The sequence below is a fragment of the Hyperoodon ampullatus genome (genome assembly GCF_949752795.1).
Source record: "Hyperoodon ampullatus genome assembly, chromosome: 2".
NCBI lineage: Eukaryota > Metazoa > Chordata > Mammalia > Artiodactyla > Ziphiidae > Hyperoodon > Hyperoodon ampullatus.
In genome coordinates, this window is record NC_136915.1 from 61,676,707 (window position 1) to 61,698,481 (window position 21,775).

The following is a 21,775-nucleotide window of genomic DNA, read 5'->3' on the forward strand; positions in this document are numbered from 1 at the left end:
GAACACAGTATATATATGATATTATGGCTGTTACTGTATTTAACTTATATTTCAAGAGATACGTTTGGATCCAAATATAATATTCCTTAATATAATTGATGGCTTAGAAAAAGCAATTCAAACTCAACATTTTTCCATAAAAGAAAAAGCTCTATCCTTGCTCCTACTCAATTTGACAATAATTTGTAAATACACATACATACACACACACCAAAAACAGTTTTTCAATTCAGAGATCACTGCAAACTGAAAGAGCTAATGAACAGTGAGCTAAATAGTGACCATATTCGGATTCAATAAGCTTTCCAGGTAGGTAGGATAAAGGATCAAGACTAACAAGATAAAAATTAATAAATGTAAAGTCCTGTTTTGAGGTTAAAAAAAAAAAAATAAGGACGAGAAAGGACAGAACAGAAAGTCAGCCACTTACTTGAGAATAAACAGTATTTAAAAATCCAAATACTCTTGTACTATATTATTTAATGTATGCTCTTTACTAATATACATTACTAAATGTGTATTGCTTAGAGCAATAAATATAGTCTCTTTGTCTTTGCTGATGAGGCTACTATAGCTTCAACGCTAAGGCTAGTTCTGGGCACCATCCTCAAAGGAAAGAACTAACAAACCAGAGTTTCACTAAAAGAAGATGACTAAGATTTTCATTTACTTTTTTAATACACTTCTATAGCAGTTATTGTGTTTCAGGGACCATTCTTGGCACTTTATAAACCATGTCATATGAAGAATGGATACGGAAGTTAGGAATGTTTAACCTGAAGATAAGGAGAACATGATAGCTCTTGCTTGTCAAATACCTAAAGGGCTATCATGTGGACAAAGTAGCCTATTTATCCGTGCCATTACATAAAAAGAAACATAACAACAGTGAGAGATTTGGGCTCTACAGAAAATCTCTGTGAGCTGTTCAGTGGCATTCTCTCTCTACAAGTACTAAATGAGAAATATATATTAAATAACTTTGCCATAAATTGCCACATACACATTATTAAAATTGACTTCTTTGCAAAATAGTGCATCCTGATCAACAGAAATATTTACAAACAGGCTGATCATGTGCTTTGGAGTTCCTGCTGTTAGTTCAGTTCCCAGCTTTGAAGCTTATTTACTAAGTATGCAACTTTGGCAAAGTTTCCTTGCCTCTCCAGGCTTCACTTTCCTCACCTTTAAAACAAGGATAAAGCTACCCTTTATAGCAGGGTTATTGTGAGAATTAAATGTAATAATGTATGTAAACACTTAGCATAGTGCTGATGTATTTAATAAACTGTATCTGTGATGATGATCATCATCATCATTACATTATGGAAGGAACATCTAGTGAATATAAAACTAACTATGTCATATGATGTGATATAATTGTATGATTCTGCTACGTACTCATCATGCTATAACAATCCAAATATAACAAAGAGCTTGTTTTTGTTTGTTGACCCAAAACGCATTTATCTTTTGTAATCTGAAAGGAAAAATAATCTAAAAAGATTAAAGTATCCAGGTTAGTAAAATTTCATAAGTAATGTAATATAGCAGGGAAATTATGCAGCTACAGGGGAAAAGGAGATTAAAGAAGTAGCACATTAAATAGAAGCTACTCTTCCTTAGGAGTCTTCACTGCAGGAGATGAGAATGTAAATTGCAGGCAAAACAATTACACTTTCCACAGGTATATGAACCATTGGTTACATTCATCAAAAATATCAACAATGTAACAGAATGTAAACTGGTGCAGCCTTTAAGAACAGTATGGAGGTTCCTTAAAAAACTAAAGATAGGGCCTCCCTGGTGGCGCAGTGGTTGAGAGTCCGCCTGCCGATGCAGGGGATACGGGTTCGTGCCCCGGTCTGGGAGGATCCCATATGCCGCGGAGCGGCTGGGCCCGTGAGCCATGGCTGCTGAGCCTGCGCATCCGGAGCCTGTGCTCCGCAACGGGAGAGGCCACAACAGTGAGAGGCCCGCATACCACAAAAAAAAAAAAAAAAAAAAAAAAAAAAAAAAAAAAAAAAAAAAAAAAAACTAAAGATAGAGTTACCATATGATCCATCAATCCCACTCCTGGGCATATATCTAGAAAAGATGAAAACTCTAATTCGAAAAGATACATGCACACCAATGTTCATAGCAGCACAATTTACAATAACCAAGACATGGAAGTAATTTAAATGTCCATGGATAGATGAATGGATAAAGAAGATGTGGTATATATAGGCAATGGAATACTACTCAGCCATAAAAAAGAATGAAATAATTGCCATTTGCAGCAATATGGATTGACCTAGATTATCAGACTAAGCAAATCAGAGAAAGACAAATATGATATCACTTATATGTGAAATCTAAAAAAATGATACAAATGAACTTATTTACAAAACAGAAATAGACTCACAGACATAAAAAACAAATTTATGATTACCAAAGGGGAAAGGGGGGGTAATAAATTGGAAATTTGGGATTAACAGATACACACTACTATATATAAAATAGATAAACAACAAGGACCTACTGTATAGCACAGGGAACTATACTCAATATCTTGTAATAACCTATAATGGAAAAGAATCTGAAAAAATTTAAAATACATATATATAAAAAACTGAATCGCTTTGCTGTACACCTGAAACATTGTAAGTCAACTATACGTCAATAAAAAAAAATAAAATCAACAATGTAAGGGCAGCTAAGTACAATGCAAGCATTTAGTATATCAAGACGACTTATAAAGAGAATTTCAGTGGGCTAAGGAAGAGTTCAAGGGTATTCAGGATTCGAATTACTTTGAACAGAATTTGTACTTTAACAAACCAACTCGTAAATGCTAGATGACAGATATGCAAGCCCAATAATCCTGCAATTCAGTACCTCCTGTGATCAGTCAAGAAAATCAATTCTAACATACTATACTAACATACTTTGTCAGTCATAGTCACCTCTTTCTTCTTTCAAAGGGAATCAACTCTCAAAAACAAAGTTTTATCTGTTTTCAGGTACATTTCAATGTAATGGAACTCTATATTTTAAAGGCAATGGCCATAAGATAAACTATATATAAATAGCTACTATGAAGACCAAATCTGAAAAATGTCCTAATAACTAAACTACCTGAAGCTACAACAGATCTCCCACTAAAAACTGTTTCCCAAAAGGTTAGAATATAATTACCATCAACGAACAATATTATGTCGTTGCAACAATAGTAAAGTAATTAAATAAATTAAATGTAGGAATGAAAAACTGGGTGCAGCTTTTAGGAACACTCTGGGGGATTTGATTTTTGGTAAATGAGAGGTAGTAATTCTTACAATATTGGAAATTCAGAATACAAATGCAGTTGTTAGAGAATTATACAACCAATAGAAATCTTACCTTTTTTTTTTTAATGGCGATTTTTGCCCTAATTGTACATAAGAAGGCTAGAGTCCAACAGAATTAAGGGAGGTTATTCCACAGGCAAGTATTTCATTAATGTGTTACACTATTTTAAGCAGAGTTGAGTGTGTTCTAACTGAATGTATACAATACTCACGTTCAGTTAAAAGCCGAGCTATTAAAAATATTTGCCAACTACCCAGTTTAAAATGGCCTATCAAATGTTGAAAATATCAGTGCTGACAATAGTTTTCATAAGTTACTGTGGCTTAAATGTCAACTCAGTCACATTATGTTTTTAGAAGAAACAGAAAAAAATTCAGCTAATAAATTAAAGCAAAAAGTAGAAATACAGTCCTTGAATAACAAATGACACTATATGTTGTCATGGAGGATATGATGAGGTTACTATGAAAAATCATAGTACTATTTTTAGTCACAGATCATCAAGATAAAACATTACTATTAGCAATTATCTATCTAAAACAAGCAAAAAACTCTAAGCTCTACTTCAGCAAAATCTTAGCCACTCAGAAGTCACTTTACATGCTCTAGGTATCAAATGCCAACAAATTTGTACTGTGGCTTTCAGAAATCAAAGCATTTGCAAAGTGTAAACACTTTGTACCAAACTAAGCTTCCTAAAAGTAGAAGAAAAAAGAAAGAAGAGAAACAGACAACCTGATGGCACATAGAAATCACAACCAGTTGCAGTCAGGTTGGGATTTGTACCTGGGCAATGAAGGGAGGTGGGCAATTTATATGTTCAAAATTCAAGATCCCAAGGGGGTAGGGGGGTTGAAGAAGAAAAGATACAGTTTAATAAACAATGGATGACCAGGTTGGATGAGAGGCAATCTAAAATTTCTTATGGTCAAGAATCAACACACTGAAGCCCTGTCTCAAACATAAACAAAACAGCTTCTAAGAGTTTGAAGTAGCCAAGGAAGAAACATTCCTTCGCACCCACAAGAACCAATCCCGAAACCACTGGCATGCTATTACAAGATTTACGGGCATTTGGCTTAGAATGGTGGGCAAAAGAGAGGAAAGAAGGGTCTGTTAGGATTTCAGAGGCCTGGGGAGGCACAACCTAGGCTCTGGGAAGGGGAGGTGGACAGGGGCGAGCACTCCTCACCGTGATTATCTTTCTGCCCGATATTGTGCGTGCGGATGAGAGAGGACAGTCTCCTCACATCCCCCTTGAAGACGCACTCGTGCACCGGGTAGTGTGCGGGGAAACTGCCTCCACCTGCGACGACAGCAACGGGGTTGGTGCCTGCTAAAAGAGCCGGGGACTGGGAGGTGGTAGTCACGGAGGAATTGTGCAGCGGCAGGGCCGGGGCGCCGGGGGGATTGGAGGAGGCCGGAGCTGTCTTCAGCTGTAGCCGGTGGTGATGGTTACTGAAGATCTTATGACAGGCTCTACCGCCCTTGCTGCTGCTGCCTGTGCCAATCCTGCCTCCGGTAAAGGTGCCGCCGAGGGCAGCCGCCGCTTCCTCATCCCCGGGCTCCAGCAGGTCCCCCTCTTCTTTGCTGGGCTTGTGGTCCCTCCGCAATGAGCGGATCTTCTCCCCGGTCATCGCCGCCAGGGGCAGAGAGGGGATCCAGGAGGTTCACCCCTGGCGACGAAGCTTGCGCTGCGGCCGCACAAGGCGATTAGAGCGGTGGCCAGGATACTCCAGCGCAGCATGAACTCCCAGAGCGCCCCCGAGCCCGGGACAAACGCATCTCCCGGAGGAAGAAGAGCCGGCTCTCGCCTAGGCACGAAGGGACGCGCGCTCGCTGGGGGGAGCTAGAGTTCAGGTGCCCAAGACACCAGAATCCCAGTCCCCACCGCCGCAGCCGCCGCCACTGCCTCACACCGAAAAACAGGCGACGGCCATCTTCCCCTGGCTTCTCTCGCGAGAACTCCCCTGGGAGGGAGGAGGGAGGAAACACCGCGATAAGTGAGCTGCCTGCTCCCTCCCTTGCAGGTTCTGTTCCCAGGGTTGCAGAATGCCGGCGCTTCCGAGGCAATGGGTTCCCGCCCCAAGCTGGAGTCTCTGAACAAAAAGACCGGGATCCAGCGTCCTGATGGCCGCGCTTCTTGTGGGCCGTCTGAAACCTTAGCCTGCGTTTGAGATATTCGATGCACGTTATAAACAATGACAAACCCTGCGACCTCTGGGCCTCCCTCAGGAGTGTTGACTGACGCCAAGGCACACAGGATATGATGTCACTGAAATGCACAGGACACTCATTCAATAAACTTTCGCTAAGCACCTACTTCGTGCCGTACACTCTGCTAGTAGATTTATAAAACACCACTCCTGGCTCCAAGGTGCTCGTTAGAGAAGGAAAGATAGTCAAGCAATTGACTACAAAATGTAACTGCGAATGAAGTGGATGCGGAGTGCTGGGTTGCACGAAAAAACAAAGCAGTGGGGTGGCGGGGGCAGAGGGAAATTTTAGTGTTGGAGTGTCACCACAGAAGTTTAGGGACTGACCCTGCATAACAGGCTATTCAGCAGACTGGGAGAGGGGAGGTCACTCAAATTTGTCGGATGAATGAATTTCGGGCAGGCGTCAGAGTTAAAGCATGGGGAGTGGACCCTGAAGGATGGCAAACAATAATTGTGTAACCGGAATATCGCTGGACTAGTTCATGGCCAGCCTCGATCTAGCGTCAAATTCTGAAGAACATAAATCTGACCTTGACAAAATAACTAATGCTGTTGGGAACTGGAGGGCAGAGGAGTTAGCAATGTCCGAAAGATATTAACCTGTTTATCTCTCCTAAGTCCCATTTACCCATTTGAGAGAAGCAGCTGCTTCTCTCAAAACTCTTCTTTCTTAAACCAACTTTATCACTACCTCCATAACACCACCCCTGCAAATAAAAACTCCTGTGGGAACTGTCCTCTCTTCATCCTTCCCTGATACTCAGGTTTCACCTCCCATTGTCTTTCAAATCTATTCAAATTAGTGTCATTGTTCCCTTCTTCCTTTTCTTTCTTGTGTGTGTGTATCGGGGCGGGGTGGGGGAGGCCGGGGGCTGGGGGTGGGGCGGTGTTCCAATTCTGTTCAAGCACTGCATGGGCAATCTGCACCTCAAAGGGCCCTCCTACTCAGAAAGCAAGAGGGACTGGACACCTATGTACAAAAACATTTTCTTCTTCCACAATAGCCTCTGAAACAGGTGGTAGGCTCAGCACTTTATATGCTATTTCCTTGTGATAAGTATTATTTTCAATCTTCATTTGACAGTTGGAAAAACTTCCCAACGCATCAAAGGTGGAATGTAGCACAGTCAAGTCTAACTTCAGGGCTAGAGAAATAGGAAGGGGCCAGATCGTGTAGGATTTTGTATGTTATCTCAAAAGTTTAGACATTATCCTACAAGAAATGGATAGGCTTTTAGGGATGTTAAACAGGAGAATAGTAAACACACACACACACACAAACAGGGGAATAGCATGATGCGATTTGCCTTTTAGAAAAGTCACCCAGTCACCCATACCTTAGAAAAGTATGTATCCAGAATAGATTACAAGGGGGCTACTATAGAGACAAGGAAACTGAGAGACTCCTGCATAAATCAAATAAAAATGTGTGTAAAAATATTCATGTAAAAGTCTGGTAGAATATACATCACACAGGGGGAACAGTAGTTCACTCTGGAAGATAAGATTGCTAAATCACATATTCCCTGCATTGTTTGAATTTCTTTTTACAAAGAGAAAGTATTCCTTTTTATTAATCAGAAAAAATAATAAATTAATTTTCAGAAGAAGTATGCGATTCAGGAGGTGAGAGATTATGAGAGTATAAACCAAGTTAGTAAGAGTTAGGCTGGAGAAGGTTTAAGAGTTTAGAAAAAACTGAGTTCAGTTTTGGCATATTGAATTGAATGTTTGTGTTGCTCACCCATAAGGAGTTAGGTGGCAAATATTTTGGTATTTGGAAATGAACCTTAGGAAACAGAAATCTGGGTTAAGATTCAGAAGTTATCACAGTAATTGATGCCACAGAAGTCATTGAGTTCCCCAAGGAAGATTGTGTAGAGTGAGAAATTAAGGTCCAGTCTAGAACAAAACCTTGAAAACGCCAATATATAAAAGATGTGTACAGGAAGAGTGGCCAGAATCCTATTAATAAAAAAAAAAAAAAAAAAAACCTATACCAAATTGTCTACCATTATATCTGTGTTACCACTGGATTTAGAATTTAAAAGTACCTTATTAGTGGCTGCCACCCATGGACAGATGTGGAAACTCTTAAGGGTCCCCTCAGTAAAATCAAACACTACAAACATCAAAAATAATATTCAGCCCTTACTTTTAGGAACTCCACAGTATAATAGGGAAAAATGATATAGAAATATAAGTTTATAGTACATTGTGGAAAATATAAGAATTGAAATTATATGAGAGCCTGATACACTACAGAAGAGGAGGTTATTAATTCTATCTGGAGGAAATGAAAGTTGGGTGATCAGAAAATCTTTCTGGAGGAGGTAATGTCCAGACTGGGTTTTAAAGAATGTATAGGAGTTGGCCAATTGGGCAAGGGGAAAAAGATATTATAGGTAAGAATAAAAATTACAATAATAATAATAGCTATAATTTATTGAGAGCTTACCACGTGTTAGGCATTGTTCCAAGCAAGTTTCAATAACTATTTGATTTAATCCCCACAACAATTCTATGAGGTACTTTCTGTCCCTATTTTACAGATGAGGCAACTGAGGCACAGGAAGTGATCATCCAAATGATGAATAGAGATAAGAAGAATAGTATGTATAAATATAGCATGATATTTGAGAATTATCAGAGCATGGTATGTGGCAGGAAAAGTGGTGGTAAATGAGACTAGAAAGGAAAACTGGGACTTGATTACAGGAGCAACTGTATGAAACTTGGACTATATATGCTAGGCAGTAGAGAGTTTGCAAAGGATTCCAAACACATTAAAGACAGAATCACATTTAATACTATAATGTACAACCAACCAATACCCCAAGGATATGAGATTTTGCCAATCTTTCCAGCTTAACCTCCTCGCACAATGCCAGATTCATTCTTCACTCTAACCAAAGCAATCTGCTGACAGTCCCTTATCCGCTCTCATGCCACCATGCCTTTGTACATGCGATTCCATACATCCTAAATTCATTTCTATTTCACTTACCTAGATACCTCATTCAATCTATCAAGAATTAGTTCAAATTTTATCTCTTCTTCACACAGGGTTTTTTGTTTTTTTTTTAACTTGGCATAGAATTCAGGAGTCCAGGAAATTACATTGAATGAAACCACTAAATAAAATTTAGCACATCCTTCTATTATGAATGTAGACCACAAACCACAATAATATTAGAGGTACCTGTGCCTCTACAACCAAAAGAAACCACAGATATTTTCATATCACATTACAGTTGCTGCAGATAACTCAAAATATCATTTAAATTCATCACTACCTCAAAATTATGTTAATAATTATGCTCACTGATAAATCTTGTTTTTCTATGAGTTAATAAAGAAGCACATATACTGCTATATCACAAATTTGTTTTTTCAAGTATTTTGATAGCTATTTCAATACTCTAAATTTCCTTCATAATCCAAAGTATTTTACACACTTAAAAACATTATTCTGAAAATGGGTTCCTAGACTTCACCATACTGCCAAAGAGGTCCATGGCACAAAAACAGAAGTTAGTAACCCCTTCTTAGGAGTCTCTAATGACACCTGCCCTTCCCTCTCCTTGTCTCCTCTCCAACACCCCACCATTCTGAATATGCGTCCGTTCTTTGCCTTCTTCTGATTTCCCTTTCTTTCCCAAATCTTTCTGATTTGCCTTTTCTGATTTTAACTTTTGCTTGCCTCTTTGATATTCTTGTCCACCTCTTCAGCTAGTTCTTTGAGATTTCTCAGTACTGAAACTATGTTTATCCCTGTTGTATGCACAGTGCCTTACAGAGTGAAATAGTGAATGCTTAATATGAATAAGAAACAGTTGTTGAATCGATCACCCATAACATAAAACCCCAAAGTATCTAAAATGTACCAAGAGAACTGTAAACTAAGTGATGAGACGTTAAGTAAACTTACTAAATAATCCCAATCTCACTATACTTTAGCTGACTACTAGTTACTAGAGTAAATATATATCACTTTGGATTTTTTTTTAAACAAATAACAGTAAATTCAACTGAAACGGTCTTAAATTAAAGGGATTTATTGACTTACATACAGAACGGTACAGAGATACGTCTTCAAGAGGGGCCCCTCCAAACTGCATGTCAGTTTCTCTGTGACTCAGAGCACCTTCTCCCTGTTCGGAGCATTCTCCGAAGGCCAGCTTCTCTCAAGGACACAAGATGGCTGCCAGCAGTAACAGTGGCCTGGAGCTTCCTCCTTCAGGTCCAGAAGGAGGGCCCAAGACCCCACAAGTCTGCTGCTCGACATTCATAAGATGATCCTGTCCAATCTCCACGTCTGGGAGAGTGTTGATTAGCTCAGACCTGGGCTACCTGAACCAATCCCTGTGGCGGAAGAGATTACCCTTATCAGGTTTGCCCAATCACAACTCATCTCTGAGCAGGGTGGGGTGAGGCCAAGCACTCCAAACTGCAAAACTATTTCACAATGAGAATGAGGTGGGAAAGACGACGGGGAGACAAACCCAAGAACAGCCATGAAAAGAACTACATCCAATGACTTAAAGTGGGATTTTCCTTGTGGGGGGTGGTGGGGGAAGAACTGGCCTGTTATCACAGTGTCAAGACTAAATATGAAATATGTTGGTTATCAATTATATCAATAAGTAATGAGTAAATAACTTCATCATCAAACCACATATTTACGTTTTATTCAAATGTTACAGAGATAGAATTCAATCCAACAACTCAACTATATAACTCAACTTTTCAATATACTATATTTACTCTGGTCTTACAGACTAGCACTTCTTAATTTCCCTCTGAGTATGGCTAAGAATCCAAATAATGATCAATTTGTCTTCAATAGCAGGAAGAAATACTTTCTGATAAGTGGAGTCCCAACTTTTTCTAATGAAAATTTTGTTAGATGCCTTACTGTTCACTATCACCCAACAATAACTGGAGGATTAAGCGTGGTTGTAAGAATGAATATTTCTGAATTTTAGGGGAAATGTATGTACCTGTATTAGCTTTAGACAAACACCTAATCCCCATCCTGGTGTCTTTATTTAATAAAAGCAGTAGTATCACAATATGAAATATGGAATGTACTGTATAAAATAATAAAATCCCACTGTTATAATTTATAAATGCTTCAACAGACCTACAGTTAAGATTGGTAGTTATGGACTTCCCTGGTGACTCAGAGGTTAAGAATCTGCCTGCCAGTGCAAGGAACATAGGTTCGATCCCTGGTCTGGGAAGATCCCACATGCCGGGGAGCAACTAAGCCCATGTGCCACAAACACTGAGCCCACATGCCACAACTACTGAAGCCCACATACCCTAGAGCTCATGCACCACAACTACTGAGGCTGCGTGCTGCAGCTAGTAAAGCCAGCAGGCCTAGAGCCCTTGCTCCACAACAAGAGAAGCCACCGCAATGAGAAGCCCGCGCACCGCAACAAGAATAGCCCCCGCTCTCACAACTAGAGAAAGCCTGCGAGCAGCAACAAAGACCCAACGCAGCCTAATTAATTAATTAACTAATTAATTAATTAATAGAAGATTGGTAGTTACTAATCTTATGCAATCCTCTTTATGTTGTATACCAATATGTTTCTAATGTAAACATTAGAGCAAGTTTAGTCTACATCTTTTATTCTCCTTCTCTCAAGGTTTGTATTTCATACTTTCACAATAATCTAGAATATGATTTCCTACACTCCATATTTGTTGAGATAGGCCTAGGAGAATTTTGCTTGGATAGATGATACAGCTGCCTAGCTAATGAGGTATTATGTTCATCAGCCCTGACAACACTCCAAACAGTGCACTGACAAATGAAAATAACAAACTTTGTAAATCAATACCTTCACATGTTTTACATCCATCTCCTTAGGTCTCGGTATTTTTATTTCCTCCAAATTTGCCTACTCCTTTTCTCAGAAGGTATGCTGAGCACTTTTAATTCCTTCTACTATTTATGATCAGTGATTATTAGTGATTTAGTCAGATTTCTCTTAAGTAATCAGAAAAAATAAGAGAGGCAGGGGTTGCCAAGGAAACCAGAGCCAATAGCTGTGGAAGTTCCTGAAGGAAGCAATTCCTCTGAGAAAGATAAAACACACAGACTTTTTTTTTTTTGGTGGGGGAGGAAATATGCCAGGACCTTAATGAGAGGGCAAGTCAATATGAAATGAAAAGGAAAAGATAAATTGCAACATATGTAAATGAGATTATTTTTAGATCACCAACAGAGGCTTGGAGCAAGAGATACAAAGATATGAATAGGAATTTTAGTAAAAGAAGAGGTTAAGACACGATAGGTATATATGTAAGAAATTAAATGGAGCAGATGGATCAGGGTGAGTGTACTAGTGTCCATGGCTTCCTAGTTCTGCTTTACTTTAAATTACTTAATTGCCCCAAGATACATCCAATTACGTGCTATATTGATTAGCCTAAATATTCCTCAAGAGAACATCTAATTCAACATGTCCAATATAGAACTTATCTCTGTCAGCAATCTCACTAGCCAGACCTGTACATCACTTTTATTATTCTCAACTCCTCCCTCTCCTTTACTCACAGTCAACCAGTCACTAAATCTTGACCTTTCTATCTCCCATATAGCTCTAAAATGGAACTATTTCTCTCAACTTTACACTGGCCAACTTGGGTTCAGGCCACTGGCACTTGAAACTGTCCACAAACTCCTTTGTCTCTGGCTCCCAGTTCCCACTCCTGCATGAACACATACACAGAACCCCATATCCTCTCACCACTTGGATTGCCAGATTTATCGAAAAAAATTACAAGACACCCAGTTAAATTTGGACTTCAGATAAAAAAACAAATAATTTTTTAGTATAAGTATGTCCCAAATATTTCATGGGACAATATTGCAAGTATTACAAATATTCATTCAATATGTGGGACATAATTATACTAAAACTTTATTTTTTTAATCTGAAATTCAAACTTAACTGGTCAACTTGTATTTTATCTGGCAACCTTACTAACCTCTCAACCATTTGTTTGTATTATTTAGAGTTACATATGTAGTTAAAGTACAAAACCAAATATACAGGAATAGTAACACCAAATTCAAGAGAGTGATTTCTATGGAACACGAGCAGGGAAATGTCATCAGTTAGGGATAGAGAAACAAATTCCAACATATATGTGCTTGTATTAAGTATGTTTTTTAAATTAAATTAAATTTATTTATTTTTAAAATTTTATTTATTTTATTTATTTATTTTTGGCTGTGTTGGGTCTTCGTTGCTGCGTGAGGGCTTTCTGTGCTTGCGGTGAGTGGGGGCTACTCTTCGTTGCGGTGCGCGGGCTTCTCATTGCGGTGGCTTCTCTAGGCGTGCGGTCTCAGTAGTTGCAGCTTGTGGGCTCTAGAGCGCAGGCTCAGTAGTTGTGGCGCACGGGCTTGGTTGCTCAGCGGTATGTGGGATCTTCCCGGACCAGGGATCGAGCCCAAGTCCTCTGCATTGGCAGGTGGATTCTTAACCACTGCGCCACGAGGGAAGCCCTATTAAGTATGTTGTTTTTAATTTTTGCTTTTTGGAGTTTTCTCTTTCTAAGGGGATTTATGTTTCATTTCTTAAGCTTAGTGGCGCAAATAGATTTTTTTATATTCCTATGCTTTTTTTATGTCTCAAATATTTATAATAACTATTTTTAAAAGCTTAACAGCCCTCAAGATGAAGTCCAAAGAACAGAACATGGATTACAAACACCTTCATGGGTTCACTGATCCTGTTTACCTCTCTAATTTTACCATGTCCAGCTTGTACACAACAGTCTGGTCATGCTGAACAATTTTCCTCAAAAGATGTCCAAGCCTTTGTACACAGTATTTCCCCTCTCAAGAACTCAGCCCCACCCTCCTCCTCTTGCTACTAAGTCTCAAATTAATTGTCAGTATATTCAGGAAAACTTCTCTGGCACCTTATCCATGTCTGGGTTAGGTCATTCTATGGACTTCCAGAGCACTGAGTACTTTCCCCATTACTTACCATCTATTTGCACTATAGTGTAACTGCTGACTTACTTCTCTGTATCGGTATACCATTAGAACATAAACTCTAAAAGTATAGACTATGTTGTATTTACCCTAATATCCATAGCCCCTGCCCCATTAATGAGCCCTCAATAAATATTTGTGGTAGGAATTAATTAATTAATGATGAGCTGGTTTATTTAACATTCTTAAGGCAGGCTATAATTTTACTTTTAATACGAATCCTGATTTATAATCAGTATTTAGACGGAATCATAAAATTTTACCACTTCGTAGTGTGAAGACTGAAATCATTACCTGGAATAAAGTTCTCTTCTGTCATTCATATTGCAAAGTTTGGTTTCAATATCATCTGTCACTTAAACTAGGTCTTCTTTTGCTGTTTAGGATTAGCACATCCTAAGCACTCATCAACTTCTACAAATGACACTTAGACATAGGTGATATTTCTGAAAATTGCTTTTTATATTTCTGCATTCAAATTTGATGAATATAGTAGGTATTATTCTATTATACAGCAGGTATTAGGTATTGATACTCACCACTTGCATTTATTGAATCTAATACAAATTTTGTCGTTACCTATGTTTTCTGCTCAGTCTGCCTTTTTCCTTCATTTCCTTTAAAGTCCATGTGCTAACTAAAATTGTGATTTACTAACAGCTCCTAACCCCATATGTAAAAAATCAATACATTATTACCTTAATGAAATAATACAACTTTCCTTTACTATGCAGATTTGCCTTCTTGAGTTTTCTCTCTCCTGTTATCTGTTTTCTTGATACCACTATAAATTTTACCAGCACTCTTCCTTCAATCCTGATTTTAGGATCCTTCATAGAGTCTTTGCTCCTCAGGATTTCCCCATTCTCATTAATAGAAAAATAAAGGCGGATATTGGGAAAGCGTTGAGGCTGGAGCAGTTGGCACAGGGAAAAACAGTATGTGAGACAGGTATCAAGAGGATGCCATCTTTACTCCAAATGCACTCTCTTTATTTCCACTTCTCAAACTTTATAATTTCAGCTCTCAGTTAAGTCTTGTCCTCACATTCTACTTCTGCAATTTCTAAAATAATATCATCTGGATCATTTTGAGGCAATATCAAGAGAAGAAAAATAAGTCAAGCAATCATATAATTATTGAGGACCCCCTATTGCTAAAATCTAACCTACCGTGGTTCCCTGACTGTTATGAACATTTGGCCCAGGGAATGCAAAGAGCTACCATTTGGAGAATGTTGGCTGACAGTCAAGAGCCTTCTATAGTGGAACTTGCTGCGATGGATTCACCATAGTCCATGAGCTGGTCCGCAGTATGACAAGTGAAGAAATGTAACTTTGTCAGCTTCTTGAGAGTGAGTCTATTTTCCAGGGATGAACTTAACATAGCCAAGGATAAAAGACTGATATATGTGAATTCCAATCTAAAATTAATGATCAAGTGGACTAGAATTACTCATCAGCACATCCCCCTGTAGACAAACTGCATACAAAGCCAAATAAGCAGAATGCTGCTTGGTGAGCATGGAATCAGAATAAGAGGAGCCAGTTATTTGATTCTAATGTTTAATGGCATTGTGTTTTGTGAGCCTGATGTGTCCTGTTCCACAGGAGTGAAATTTCTGTCTGTGAGGCAGATGGAGATTTACAAGACGTGAGGAGCACCAGCCCACACCTCACCAGCACACTGTGTTTGGATGGCCAGTGCCAACTTGTGCCTCTGTGATTCCTTTTTCTTTGAATTCCTGGATGACTAACACCCCTATCCCCTTATCTCATATACATCTACTTGTCACTTTTTTCTTTAGATATATTAAAACATTCTGTGTGGTCATTGTCAAGTATGACCCAGGAAGCCATTATGATTTTTTAGATGACTTTGTACATCTCTACTCAAATTCACTATGTGAATTTCAAATTTCAAATTTTTACTTTCAAATAACTCTGCTTACTTGTAACCGTTATTTTTCTTCTGGGGGGAGGCTCCTCACTGTGGTGTCTATATACAGTTAACACATAAAATAAAAGCAAAATGTTTTTAATGTTTCATCTCAGGAAGTAAGGATTAGGAATATTACTAATGGATGTGATCTACCAATCGAAATATTTGTTAGACTTTTTAAACTACCCTTCTGCATGTGTATGCATACCCACGCAATATAGGACAATTATTCTTAGTTCTTAAAGCTTTTCTAATTTGTTTTTAAATAACCATAGATAAATTTTAAAAGGAGGAGGAACTGGAGGTGGAAGAGGAAGACAGGGAAGAAGAAGAAGAGGAAGGGAACTGGAAGGAGAAAAAGAAACTCATTCAGATTAATTTTAAACAAGACATTATAACATACGTACAGCTTCATTTTGATCGGTCAGTCTCTAATTTTTAAACACCATCTAATTTTTAAAACACCAACTTTTCCAAATTCTCTTTCATACTCCAGGCATTTATTATTACTCTGTGTTCCTGAACTTTCAACGAGTCCTAGATATATGCTCTTGTTTCCTTCGATGCTCTATTGTTCACTGTATAAATATTATTTCCTTTTGAACGCAATTTCAGTTTGCTCAATTCTATGGCTATTCAACATTTGTGTTCTTTTGCTACACCTATTTTTTTTTTTTTTTTTTTTGTGGTATGTGGGCCTCTCACTGTTGTGGCCTCTCCCGTTGCGGAGCACAGGCTCCGGACGCACAGGCCCAGCGGCCATGGCTCACGGGCCCAGCCGCTCCGCGGCATGTGGGATCTTCCCAGACCGGGGCACGAACCCGTTTCCCCTGCATCGGCAGGCGGACTCTCAACCACTGCGCCACCAGGGAAGCCCTATTTTTTTAAATTTATTTAATTAATTTATTTATTTTTGGCTGTGTTGCGTCTTCGTTGCTGTGCGTGAGCTTTCTTTAGTTGTGGCGAACAGGGGCTACTCTTTGTTGATGTGGGCAGGCTTCTCATTGCAGTGGCTTCTCTTGTTGCAGAGCATGGGCTCTAGGCGCATGGGCTTCAGTAGTTGTGGCACGTGGGTTCAGTAGTTGTGGCTCACAGGCTCTAGAACACAGGCTCAATAGTTGTGGTGCACGGGCTTAGTTCCTCCACGGCATGTGGGATCTTCCTGGACTAGGGCTTGAACCTGTGTCCCCTGCATTGGCAGGTGGATTCTTAACCACTGTGCCACCAGGGAAGCCCTACACCTATTTTTTTAATTGTCTAATTTATGTTACTTCAGCAACTCCTTATTTTCCAAGTTTCTTTCTTCAAGCATTTTATCCAGCACATATGTTCTCTGAGTGACCATTTTGTAATTAAAACCTTTTGATTGGATATGTTTCATGTATACAATTACAATAATATTTTTATTGGTATCATAACACATTGGCTTATTAGTAATTAAGGCATTTTGCATACACAGTATACAAGTGTGGACAAAAAAATTTTAATATTGTTTATTTGCTATGATGTTTTAAACTGTCACAGTCTTTTCAATATAACAGCTGCACATATTTATCAAATAAAACACAATAAAAAATTAATGATGATTGGTCTTTGTGGTTCCTAGTAATAAATCTGTCTTCTTAAAAAATCATAGCATAAATTATATTCTTATGCAATACACAGGATTGCATGAAGACCTAGTAGTTCTTAAACAATATTACCAAATAACCATATAAATTTCAAATGCAGCAAAGCCACCACAAAATTAAGAGGAACATACAGAGATATCCCATTTACCTCCTGCCCTATACATGCACAGCATTATCAAAATCCCTCACCAGGGGTGTGCATTTGTTATGATTAGTGAACTTGCATTGACACATCATACTCACTTGAAGACCATGTTTTACATTATGATTCACTCTTCTATTTTTTTAAGTTTTTTTTTTAAACCCTCAAGATGATTACCAGTCAAATAAGATTTGAGTAAGTACAGCTGCTTTTACCATTTTATTTTATTTTGAAGTTTATTTTACTTTATTTATTTTTTAAACAGCAGGTTCATATTAGTTATCTATTTTATACATATTAGTGTATATGTCAGCCCCAGTCTCCCAGTTCATCCCACCACCACACCACACCTCCCCCACCCTCCCCACCCCCGCTTTCCCCAGGATTCACTCTTGGTGTTGTACATTCTACGGGTTTGGACAAAAGCATAGCATCACTATAGTACCATAGAGACTATTTCCACTGCTCTAAAACTCCTCTGTGCTTCACTTCAATTGCAATACTCTTTTTACTCACCTAAATACAAATTTTCATTAAACACTTGGAATAACAAACTTTATTCCTTACATACATTTTTTACACATTTTTCAATCAAAAGCACAATCAATCATTAGAATGAATATATTGCTATTAACTCATAGTGACTCTAATTTATTGTACCTTATGGTTGTTCAAAGAAATAAAGACTTATAGGCCTGGACATAGTTAGCCAGACACAGAATAAACCAATGGGATTCTATTCTGAGCAGTCCAAAGGAGAAATTGTTTCTATTACTTAGAGACTGAGAAATTACAAGACTGACATTCATAATAATAGCCATTTATCAATTACTTGCTACATAACAGGTACCATTCTACAACATTTACTCCCATCTTTGCAGTGAATCTCTGACAGTTTCTCTCAAGCCACCTGTGATAAAGTACCAGCTTTGTTTTATTCACAGTCTGTTGCAGACTAATATTTTGTAAAATAGAACAAAAACAAATAACTAGAAAAATTTAAATGTCATAAAAATTTTATTATAGTCAAAAGATATAAAATTACTGTGTCAAATTTTTATAAAAGTTTCTATTGCTCACTCTTCATTTTAAAAAATATTTATTTATTTATATTTTGGCTGTGCCAGGTCTTAGTTACAGCATGAGGAATCTTTGTTGCGGCATGTGGGCTTCTTAGTTGCAGCCTGCGGACGCTTAGAAACCTGCATGCGGACTCTTAGTTGCGGCATGCATGTGGGATCTAGTTCCCAGACCAGGGATCGAACCCGGGCCCCTTGCATTGGGAGCATGGATTCTTACCCACTGGACCACCAGGGAAGTCCCTCACTCTTCATTTCTAACCTGCAGCAAAGAGACTATTGTTGGACATTGACACGAAGACCACACTTTGAGTAGTAGCACTATCCTATACAAAATATGGATTATTATTTCTACTTTTCTGCTGAAAACAAAAACTGAGTCTTGGCTCAGTAAAATAACTTGCTTAATTTCACTCAGATAATCAATAGCAAAGACCAAATTTGTAACCAGGATTGATTCCAAATTTGAAGTTTTAAATAATTGTGGAACATGGTTTCACTGACAATTCTAAAATTGTGCTCTCCAATACAATAGCTGCTAGCCACATGTGGCTATTTAAATTAATTTTCATTATGTAAAATTAACTTTATCGAGCTTCCCTTGTGGCGCAGTGGTTGAGAATCTGCCTGCTAATGCAGGGGACACGCGTTCGAGCCCTGGTCTGGGAGGATCCAACATGCCGTGGATCAGCTGGGCCCGTGAGCCACAACTGCTGAGCCTGCGCATCTGGAGCCTGTGCTCCGCAACAAGAGAGGCCACGGCAGTGAGAGGCCTGAGCACCGCGATGAAGAGTGGCCCCCGCTTGCCACAATTAGAGAAAGCCCTTGCACAGAAACGAAGACCCAACACAGCCACAAATAAATAAATAAATAAATTAATTAAAGTACCCTTAATTAAAAAAAACAAAAACAAAAACAAAAAATGCAAGCAACTGGTTTAAAAAAAAAAATTCCCCACTTTTGCTGTTTGGGGAGACACTGCTTTGGGAAAGATTCCCACGTTCTCCTTACTTGCTGCAAGTAATAAATCCTTCCTTCTCTTGCTTTTTGCCTTGGTTGTATCTTTTTGTTGCAGGAGAATGGGGAAGTGAGAACGTGGTCACATCCCAGGTCTCGGTTTGGTCCCTGGGGTGGGCTGCCAAGTTTGGGTCCTTGGCTTCGCGCAGGAAAGAATTCAAGAGTGCGCCATAGTAAAGTGAAAGCAAGTTTATTTAGAAAGATACACATTCCATAGGCAGAATGGGGACTGTCTCAGAAGGTGCGAATGACCCCAGAGTATGGGGTGGGGTAATTTCACAGGCTAACAAGTGGGAGGATTACTCTACTTATTTTGGGGAAAGGGTGGAGATTTCCAGGAATTGGGCCACCACCAAAATTTTGGCTTTTTATGGTCAGCCTTGGAACAGTCATGGCGCCTTTGGGTGTGTCATTTGCCACCCTGATTATTATAATGAGGCTCAAGATCTATGGGAAGTCAAGTCTTCCATCTTGGGGCTAGTTGGTTCTAACTAGTTTTTGTTGTCTCCTCAATAGCTGTGTCATTCTTTTAAAGGTTGTGCCCTGCCCCTCCCCCTGACCTGTCTCATTTTGGCTCAACACCCACCAAAAGGTAAACCCAGTTTTTTGGGTAACTGTGAGACCTTACTTTCTCCATGGTCCTCAGTCTCTCCATACATTCCCTATCACAGGACAGGGAGGTCTGGAGGACCAGGACTTCCCACTGGGGTCTGATGTTGACTCCTGTCTTACTTCTAGTTTCCCATAAGCCCCATGTCACCATTTGGCTCAGGAGAGGCATATGAATGGGACTCAGAAGTAGAGGTCAAGAAATCTCATTCAGGTCAACAGATTTCCAAGATCCTACTCAGTTTAATTTTTTAATTGCTTTCAACACAAGTAATCAAAAACTTTTCAGATGTCAGATATTTTAATTAAATTATGTCCTTTAATGTTTATTATAAAATGTTCATATGGAAGTTCTCTGAAATTTGGAAGAGAAGGGAAAATGATGCACAGGAAGAGGAGAGGGGGAGATTGAAGAGTTGATTTTTTTAAAATTAATTAATTAATTTGTTTGTTTTCATTTTTGGCTGCGTTGGGTCTTTGTTGCTGTGCACGGGCTTTCTCTAGTTGCGGCGAGCAGGGGCTGCTCTTTGTTGTGGTGCGGGGGCTCCTCATTGTCGTGGCTTCTCTTGTTGCAGAGCACAGGCTCTAGGCACGCAGGCTTCAGTAGTTGCGGCATGTAGGCTCAGCAATTGTGGCTCACAGGCTGTAGAGCACAGGCTCAGTAGTTGTGATGCACGGGCTTAGCTGCTCTGAGGCTTAGCTGCTCTCAGGCATGTGGGATCTTCCCAGACCAGGGCACGAACCTGTATCCTCTGCATTGGCAGGCAGATTCCTAACCACTGCACCACCAGGGAAGCCCCTGAAGAGTTGATTTTTTAAATACATGGATGTACATGTTACTGTAGTTTTTGTTTTGTTATTATTACAACTGCTGTTCTAGCACATCAATTCTTACCATATCTTGCCACAGATTTCTAGGACATCTCCCTAAGGAGCTGTGGAGAAATTAGGAGTCGACTATGAAACTAATAATAACTATTTTAAACTTAGAATGAAAGTTTTAAATTCTCAAAATCTTATGTTCTGATGCTGTATACTTTTAAAGTGATACTTAGTAGCTCGCATGAAACAATCTATAGGATAAATACCTCCCAGAATTCAGTGCCTAGAATAAAGCTTTTCTATTGAAAGAAATACACGTTTCATTTCAACTGATATGAAGAGTTACAGGGCACTTTTATATTGATTTTTATTTTCTCTGGCTTCCAGGAAATCTATAGTAAAACAGTTATTTTAAACAATTATTGTAGTAACTATTGTCCTTCCAATTCCTTGTACAATTATCTTCTCTGCCTGTCTAGAGGTGTTGGCTTGGATTCTGAGTATTGTGGATTTTGATGTGGCTGAGTGTCTGGATTTTGTTTCCTTTAAAGAATGTTGAAGTTTATTGTGGAACTGGTGAAATTACCTCTATCAGCTTGCCCCTTTAAAGGCTTGTTTTTTTAAGCTTTGTTAGGTTGGTCATAAAGTCTCCTTTACTTTGTGGCTGGTTTAGCCTACTACTGAGATGCTGCACTTACAGAGTCACTATTGAATGTCCCAGAAGTCTGAGGTCTTACCCTGCGGTTCTAACTCATATGTCTCCCAGCCTTGTGTGAGCTCTGGGAATTGTTCAGCTTTCAGCTATGCCGTAGTTTTTCTTTTCCCAGGCTTGTGGAATTTCACTTATGCACTTGTAGCTTAGTTTTCATCCAAAGACACAAGGAAATGCCTTATACAGATTCCTAGAGCTTTTCCCTAGATAATTTCCCTCTCTGACATTTTACCTCAATCTTCTGAAC

At 38.9% G+C, this 21,775-nt stretch overlaps 1 protein-coding gene across 1 annotated transcript in view; it reads right to left on the minus strand.

Moving 5' to 3' along the window:
• The window catches only part of ANKRD13C (ankyrin repeat domain 13C), a gene marked incomplete at its 5' end in the record, with an annotated part of 69,221 nt that extends 64,251 nt beyond the window's left edge, over positions 1-4,970 (minus strand). Inside the window, one exon of the mRNA XM_079721072.1 lies at positions 4,526-4,970. Within this exon, the coding sequence (XP_079577198.1) occupies positions 4,526-4,970 (445 nt within the window). The remainder of the gene's footprint in view (positions 1-4,525) is intronic.
• Between the last annotated feature and the right edge of the window lie 16,805 nt (positions 4,971-21,775).